Genomic DNA, 9,065 nt, shown 5'->3' with positions numbered 1-9,065 from the left:
GTGCTGGGTACTGCTCTGAGCATTTCTTCTTGGGAACAAGGTGTCCAAACTCCATTATAACCTGTCAGGAATGCTGTCATTCAGTTGGGTGGGTTGGATAACAAGCTGACTCATTCAACTCAGGGAATGGTGATTTTTGTGAGAGAAGGTGTGAGTTTTGCTCAGAGAATTCTGCCTTGTCATTGTCTTTTCCTCTAGTGACAGGTGCACATGGCCAGATGCAGCAAATGTCCAACAGAACCTTCCCAACAGAGTTCCTCCTCCTGCCATTTGCAGACACACGTGAGCTGCAGCTCCTGCACTTCGGGCTCTTCCTGGGCATCTACCTGGCTGCCCTCCTGGGAAACGGCCTCATCCTCACAGCCATAGCCTGCAACCACCGCCTCCACACCCCCATGTACTTCTTCCTCCTCAACCTCTCCTTGATTGACCTTGGAACTATTACCACGACTGTCCCCAAAGCCATGGCCAATTCCCTGTGGGACACCAGGGCCATTTCCTATGCAGGCTGTGCTACCCAGGTCTTTATGTTTGTTGTCTTTGTTGCAGCAGAGTTTTATCTTCTCACCATCATGGCCTATGACCGCTACATTGCCATCTGCAAACCCCTGCACTATGGGACAATAATGGACAACAGAACTTGTGTCAACATGGCAGCAGCTGCCTGGGGCAGTACTTTTCTCTATGCTGTGCTGCACACTGCCAATACCTTTTCCCTTCCCCTCTGCCAAGGCAATGCCCTGGACCAGTTCTTCTGTGAAGTTCCCCAGATCCTCAAGCTGTCTTGCTCTGATGCCTTCCTCACAGAAGTTGGGCTTCTTATTATTAGTGTCACTGTAGCATCTGGGTGTTTTGTTTTCCTTGTTGTGTCTTATGTGCAGATCTTCAGGGCTGTGATTAGGATGCCCTCCCATCAAGGACGGCACAAAGCTTTTTCCACATGCCTCCCTCACCTGGCCGTGGTCTCCTTGTTTCTTAGTACTGCCACTTTTACCTACCTGAAGCCCTCCTCCATTTCTTCCCCATCCCTCGACCTTTTGCTAGCAGTTTTGTACTCGGTGGTGCCTCCAGCAGTGAACCCCCTCATCTACAGCATGAGGAACCAGGAGCTGAAGGTTGCAGTTAGGAAAGTGATTTGGTGGATGTTTTTCAGTTCTTATAAAGATCCCTTCACTCTCCACAAATGAACGTCAGTAATCCTCTTCCAGGCATGTTTTTGTGTTTTTGTTGTTCTCATTATACACACACACACACACACATACATATATCTAGTCATTATGGCTGTTTGTGCTCCTTGCATCCCTGCATAAATATTTAGATTCCCCAAATTGCTATGAATCCACGAACCTGTTTGCTCACATATGAAAGCTGTATAAATGTGCATTTAACACATGAGGGAGTCAGTGAAGACTCTCATAACATTGCTGTACTAAAATGGAAACACCCCAATGCTATGCTCAAAGCCTGAGCCTGAGCTGTCTTTACCAAACCAATGCCAAGGCCCAAATAATTGCTGCTCATAAGGGTCTGTTCCTCTTTTGGTTCAGGAGGGAATGGATCATTATCACATTTGTGATCTTTCAGAGACCAAGGGCTAGATTTAAGACTTACCCATGGATGTCTACTGACAACAGAGGCAGTGAATGGTCACTGCATTACATAACCAGGGCTGTTCCTACATCTGAGCCATAGATGATGTCCTTCAGGAGAGGCATCTGGAGCTGCCTGCGGAGGCCAGGGTACTTCCAGGGACAGCAGAGCCTGGTATGAGCCATGACTTAAACCCCTTTGAAAGTGAGATCTCCCACTGTGCTCTCAGCCACAGGGAAAGAACTAAAGCCAGGTATTCACAGGGAACCTGCAGCCCTGAAGTCTCAGAGAAGAGAGTGGGCACCCAGAAGGCATAGGGAAGGGAATCTGAGGAGTTATTCATTTCCCTTTTCATGAAGTACCTCTGTTTGGTACAACACTACAGCCCATTTCCTCTGCACAGCAGCACTGCCAGCTTGAGGGACAGCTTGTGGGGAGCATGGAGATGGCCATTCCCCACCGCCAAGGGGAGCTGATTTTTGAAATTTGACCAGCTCCATCCTTCTGCTGGCATCAGTGTCTATACTGGGGGAGCAGCCACCAAGACAGTGGATCAGTGTTGGGTCATGGGCTAGAAAGCACTGACTAACCTGATCTACCTGTAAAACTATCACTGCTCAGAGAAAATGATCATAGAATCATAGAATCTTAGAATATCCCAAGGTGGAAGGGACCCATAAGGATCATTGAGCCCAACTCCTGACTCCACACAAGTCTATCCAAAAATTCAGACCATATGACTAAGAGCACATTTCAAATACTTCTTAAACTCCAACAGTCTTGGTGCCATGACTACGACCTCGGGAAGCCTGCTCCAGTGCGTGACAACCCTCTCATTGAAGAACCTTTTACTGATATGCAGTCTGGACCTCCCCTGTTGTAGCTTGACACTATTCCCTCAGGTCCTATCACTGATCACCAAACAGAGTAGATCGGTGCCTGCCCCTCCACTCCCCCTCATGAGGAAGACAGACTACAATGAGGTCTCCTCTCAGCCTCTTGTTTTCCAGGCTAAACAGGCCCAGAGACCTCAGCCACTCCCCATACATCTTCCCCTCTAGGCCCTTCGCCATCTTTGTAGACCTCCTCTGGACACTATCCAACAGTTTCACATCCTATTTGTACTGTGGTGCCCAGAACTGCACACAGTACTCAGGGTGAGGCTGAACAAGTGCAGAATAGAGTGGGACAATCACTTCCCTTGACCAACTAGCAATGCCGTGCTTTATGCACCCCTGGATATGGTTGGTCCTCCTGGCTGGCAGGGCACACTTCTGGCTCATATTCAGCTTGCTGTCAACCACAACCCCCAGATTCCTCTCTGCAGGGCTGCTCTCCAGCGTCTCATCCCCCAGTCTGTAAGTATAGCCAGGTGCAGGACCCAGCACTTGCTCTTGTCATGCGGTTGGTGATTGCCCAGCTCTCCAGTCTGTCCAGATCTCTCTGCAAGGCCTTTCCACCCTCATCAGAGTCCACAACTCCTCCAAGTTTGGTGTCGCCAGCAAATTTGCTCAGAACACCTCCTAGTCCTACATCCAAATCATTTACAAAAACACTGAAGAGGACTGGACCTAAAATGGAGCCTTGAGGTACCCCACTGGTGACTGCCCACCAGCCTGATGCAAACCCATTTACCTCAACCCTTGGAGTCCTACCCATCTGCTGGTTATTCACCCAACGTATGATATTTTTGTCCAGCTATATGCTGGATATTTTGTTCAGTAGGATCCTTTGTGAAACTGTGTCAAAAACTTTACTGAAATCCAAAAAGATCACATCAGCTGGCTTCCCTTGATCGACTATATGGGTGATCTTGTCATAAAAGAAAATCAAATTTGTCAAACAGGACCTACCTTCCGTGAACCCATGTTGACTAAGACCAATGACTACATTGTCCCCCAAGCACGTTTCAGTATCTACAAGGACAATCTTCTGCATAATTTTACCAAGCATTGACATGAGACTAACAGGCCTGTAGTTAGCAGGATCTTGTCCTTCTTGAAACTGGCACAACTTTTGCCAACTAGGACCTCTGCAGATTCCCAAGACTGTTTTAAAATAATTGAGAGAAGTCCTGTGATGATGTCAGCCAGCTCTCTGAGCACTCTGGGATGAATCCCGTTTGGACCCATGGACTTGTATGGATCCATGTGGTGCAGCAAATCACACTCACATTCAGGGTCAGTTGGGAGTTTATCATTCCTACTGTTACAGTCCTCGCAGCACCTGGAGTCCCGAAACCCACCCTTGGCGTTGAAAACGGAGGCAAAGAAGGCATTAAATGTCTCTGCTTTGCCTATGTCCTTGTCTGTGAGGTGACCTTCCCAATCAGGTAGCGGACCTTTGTTTTCTCTGGTCCTCCTTTTTCACATATTTAAAATAAAACTTTTTATTGTCGCCCACAGACCTGGCCAGCTTCAACTCTAATTGGGCTTTGGCTGCATGTATTTTCTCCCTACAAACACGAACAGCGTCCCTGCAGTCCTTTCACATTGCCTGACCATGTTTCCAGCACCCATACAATTTCTTTTTATGCCTAAGCTCCAGAATAAGATCCCTGGTCAGCCAAGCTGGCCCTTATGCCCCACCATTTGCCGAGGCGATCGGCTCCAGGACAGACGCGTTCTGCAGCGGAGTGGGGGATCAGGCCAGGCAGGGCTAATTTTTCCAGCATCGAGCCTACTTGAGGGAGCCGCCAGGACCTGGCAGCCCTCGTGAGGGAGGCTGATGAGGCGTAGGCGGAACCAGCAGCGACCCTCCCCAGCCGTTCAAAAGCTGCCCCTAGGGAGCACGAGTGACCAGGAGTGCAGCGAACAGGACGGGCAAACCGGGCGTGGCGCGTCAGAAGGGTGTGACGCAGCAGTTAGTGGGGCAGTTCGCGCTGGCAGGGTGAGCAGGAAGGGCAGAGCGCTACCCCCGCCCATACGAATACCTCCTTAATGACAGCCGTTAGCTAAGTGACAATGGTCTCCACCAGGCACGGTGCGCTCTCCAGGAAGTCAGTACACACCCAGACCGACTGCCTGTTAAAAAACGCAGCAGTTCAGGTCACCGGATGCAAGGAGTGTCTGAGCCTGTTCCTGCCATCGGCAGGAGGCAGAGAAACTGTGTGCATGAGGTGTGAGCAGGTGGATGACCTGGTCCTCATGGTGGCAGAGCTCAAGGAGGAGGTGGAGAGGTTGAGGGATATCAGGGAGTGTGAGCGGGAGATAGACTTGTGGAGTAACTCCCTGAAGGGCCTCAAGGAGAGGTATCGAGGTGAGACACCCCAAATGGGGGTGGACCCCCTGCCCTGTCGCCGTCTGGCAGAGGGAGGGGATCTGGGAGTTGAGGAGGAATGGAAACAGGTCCCTGCTTGACATCGCAGGCGATGCCCTCCCCTTCCGGCCCCACCTTCCCAGGTGCCCTTACGCAACAGGTTTGAGGCCCTGGAGCTCGACAGACCTGTAGCTGAGGAAGAGGTAGCAAGTGTTCCCAGGAGGATGCCTAGGGCAAGGAGGTCGACTCCACGCCTCAGGACTGCCTCCACCAAGAAAGACAGAAGGGTTATTGTTGTGGGAGACTCTCTTCTTAGGGGAACAGAGGGCCCTATTTGTCGGCCTGACCCTACCCATAGGGAAGTCCGCTGTCTCCCTGAGGCCAGGATCAGGGACGTTGCCAGGAAGCTTCCCAACCTGGTACACCCCTCTGATTATTATCCTCTTTTGATAGTCCAGGCAGGTAGTGACGACATTGAAGAGAGAAGCCTGACGGCTATCAAACGAGACTTTAGGGGGCTGGGTTGGTTAGTGGATGGAGCGGGAGTGCACGTAGTGTTTTCGTCCATCCCTACAGTGGCAGGGAGGGGTACAGAGAGGACACGGAAAGTCCACCTGTTAAACACGTGGCTTAGGGGCTGGTGCCAACGCAGAAATCTTGGGTTTTTCGACCATGGGGCACTTTACTTGGCACCCGGCCTGATAGTAGTAGATGGGTCCCTATCTTTTAGGGGAAAAAGGATCCTGGGCCAGGAGCTGGCGGGGCTCATTGAGAGGGCTTTAAACTAAGTAAGAAGGGGGATGGGGCTGAAGCTAGGATTGTTGGAGCTGTGCCAGGGGGAACAATGGCAAGGCCCAGCTGAAGGTAAGGCAATGGCCCAGCTGAAGTGCATCTACACCAATGCACGCAGCATGGGTAACAAACAGGAGGAGCTGGAAGCCATCGTGCGGCAGGCAGGCTACGACTTGGTTGCCATCATGGAGACGTGGTGGGACCAGTCTCATGACTGGAGTGCTGCAATGCCTGGCTATAAGCTCTTCAGAAGGGACAGGCAGCACAGAAGGGGTGGTGGTGTGGCTCTCTATATTAGAGAGTCTTTCGAGGTTGTAGAACTCAAGGCTGGGAACGACAAGGTCGAGTCCCTTTGGGTTAGGATCAGCAGGGACAACAAGGCTAGTGTCCTGGTCGGGGTCTGCTATAGACCGCCGAACCAGGATGAGGAGACGGATGCGGAGTTCTACAGGCAGCTGACAGAAGTTGCGAAATCGTCAGCTCTTGTACTCGTGGGGGACTTCAACTTCCCTGACATATCCTGGAAGCACAACACAGCCCTGAGAAAGCAGTCTAGGAGGTTTCTGGAGAGCGTGGAAGATAGCTTCCTGACGCAGCTGGTTAGTGAACCTACCAGGGGTGGTGCCCCGCTAGACCTTCTCTTCACAAACAGAGAAAGACTGGTGGAGGATGTGATTGTCGGGAGCTGTCTTGGGCAGAGTGACCATGAAATGGTGGAGTTCTCTATTCTTGGTGAAGCCAGGAAGGGGACCAGTAAAACCGCTGTATGGGACTTCCGTAGGGCTGACTTTGTGTTGCTGAGGACACTGGTTGGTAGAGTCCCTTGGGAGGCGGTTCTGAAGGGCAGAGGAGTCCAGGAAGGCTGGGCACTCTTCAAGAGGGAAATCTTAATGGCACAGGAACGGTCTGTCCCCACGTGCTCAAAGACGAGCTGGCGGGGAAGAAGACAAGCCTGGCTGAACAGAGAATTGTGGCTTGATCTTAGGAGAAAAAAGAGGGTTTATAATCTTTGGAAAAGTGGGCAGGCCACTAGGGAGGACTATAAGGATGTTGTGAGGCTGTGCAGGGACAAAATTAGAAAGGCCAAAGCTCACCTGGAGCTCAATCTGGCTACTGCTGTTAAAGATAACAAAAAATGTTTTTATAAATACATCAACACAAAAAGGAGGACTAAGGAGAATCTCCATCCTTTACTGGATGCAGGGGGAAACTTAGTTACAAGAGATGAGGAAAAGGTGGAGGTGCTCAATGCCTTCTTCGCCTCAGTCTTTAGCAGCAATACCGGTTGTTCTCTGGATACCCAGTACCCTGAGCTGGTGGAAGGGGATGGGGAGCAGGATGTGGCCCTCACTATCCACGAAGAACTGTTTGGTGACCTGGTACGGCACTTGGATGTGCACAAGTCGATGGGGCCGGATGGGATCCACCCAAGGGTACTGAGAGAACTGGCAGAGGAGCTGGCCAAGCCTCTTACCGTCATTTATCAACAGTCCTGGCTATCGGGGGAGGTCCCAGTTGACTGGCGGCTAGCAAATGTGACACCCATCTACAAGAAGGGCCGGAGGGCAGACCCGGGGAACTACAGGCCTGACAGTTTGACCTCAGTACCAGGGAAGCTCATGGAGCAGATTCTCTTGAGAGTCATCACACAGCACTTGCAGGGCAAGCAGGCGATTAGGCCCAGTCAGTGTGGGTTTATAAAAGGCAGGTCCTGCTTGACGAACCTGATCTCCTTCTATGACAAAGTGACGCGCTGGGTGGATGAGGGAAAGGCTGTGGATGTGGTCTACCTTGACTTCAGCAAGGCTTTTGACACCGTCTCCCACAGCATTCTCCTCAAGAAACTGGATGCTCTTGGCTTGGACTGGCGCACGCTTCATTGGGTTAGAAACTGGCTGGATAGCCGGGCCCAAAGAGTCATGGTGAATGGAGTCAAGTCCAGCAGGAGGCCGGTCACTAGTGGCATTCCCCAGGGCTTGGTGCTGGGGCCAGTCCTCTTTAATATCTTCATCAATGATCTGGATGGGGGCATTGAGTGCAGCCTCAGTAAGTTTGCAGATGACACCAAGTTAGGTGCATATGTCTATGTGCTTGAGGGTAGGAAGGCTCTGCAGGAGGATCTGGATAGGCTGCACCAATGGGCTGAGGTCAACTGCATGAAGTTTAACAAGGCCAAGTGCCAGGTCCTGCACCTGGGATGCAATAACCCCAAGAAGAGCTACCAGCTGGGAGATGAGTGGTTGGAGAGCTGCCAGGCGGAGAAGGACCTGGGAGTGATGGTTGATAGTTGGCTGAATATGAGCCAGCAGTGTGCTCAGGTGGTCAGGAAGGCCAACAGCATCCTGGCTTGTATCAGAAACAGTGTGGCCAGCAGGTCTAGGGAAGTGATCGTCCTCCTGTACTTAGCTCTGGTGAGGCCACACCTTGAGTACTGTGTTCAGTTTTGGGCCCCTCGCTACAAGAAGGACATCGAAGTACTTGAGCGGGTCCAGAGAAGGGCAACGAAGCTGGTGAGGGGTCTGGAGAACAAGTCCTACGAGGAGCGGCTGAGGGAGCTGGGCTTGTTCAGCCTGGAGAAGAGGAGGCTCAGGGGCGACCTTATCGCTCTCTACAGATACCTTAAAGGAGGCTGTAGAGAGGTGGAGGTTGGTCTGTTCTCCCACGTGCCTGGTGACAGGACGAGGGGGAATGGGCTTAAGTTGCACCAGGGGAGTTTTAGGTTGGATCTTAGGAAGAACTTCTTTACTGAAAGGGTTGTTAGACACTTGTGTTGGGTCTGTCTGAGCTGGAGTCACCTTTTCCCTGCAGTAGCCTGCACAGTGCTGTACTCTGCACTCGTAGCTGGAACAGCACTGATATCAGTCCAGTGTTGTGTCTATTGCTGCATAGTGCTGGCACAGCATCAGGACTCCTTCCAAGCCCCCAAGAGCCAGCAGGCTGGGGATGGGCAAGTGATGGGGAGGGGACATTCCCTGGGCAGCTGACCTAAACCAACCAAAGGGATATTCCATAACACCTGATGTCACTCTCAGCAATAAAAAGGGGGGCTCTCGTGGGGGAGGGGGCTGTTCCTCCTGAACAACCACTACGCGTTTGAGGCCCTGCTTCCCAGGATGTGGCCGAACACCGCTCGCTGATGGGAAGTAGAGAATAATTTTTCCTCTCTCTGTGCTTCCTCGCAGACTGATTGTTTCTTGTGTCTCTGTTTTTCCTCCCCATTCCCTTTCCCTTTAATTAAACCTTTCTCATCTCAAACCTCGAGTTCTCTGTGTTGTATTTTCTCCCTCTTCCTCTTTGAGGAGAGGGGGAGTGAGAGAGCGGTTGTGGTGGAGCTCGGCTGCCCACCTGAGTAAAACCACCACGGTCCTTTTAGTAAGGAGGGACGTTGCACCCCCATGCTGCGTCTCGAACCCGTGACCTCAGAT

General features: G+C 51.6%; 1 protein-coding gene across 1 annotated transcript; it reads left to right on the top strand.

Moving 5' to 3' along the window:
- Positions 1 to 218: 218 nt before the first annotated feature.
- LOC309891062 (olfactory receptor 14C36-like) lies at positions 219 to 1,187 on the top strand (the record flags this gene model as incomplete). The annotated part of the gene is made up of 1 exon (XM_082785449.1): positions 219 to 1,187. The coding sequence occupies one exon, from the start codon at positions 219 to 221 to the stop codon at positions 1,185 to 1,187; it is 969 nt and encodes a 322-aa protein (XP_082641575.1).
- Between the last annotated feature and the right edge of the window lie 7,878 nt (positions 1,188 to 9,065).

This window comes from Aythya marila (assembly GCF_965140915.1).
Source record: "Aythya marila genome assembly, contig: HAP1_HAP1_SCAFFOLD_154, whole genome shotgun sequence".
Lineage (NCBI taxonomy): Eukaryota > Metazoa > Chordata > Aves > Anseriformes > Anatidae > Aythya > Aythya marila.
This window is presented reverse-complemented; position numbering and strand designations above follow the sequence as displayed.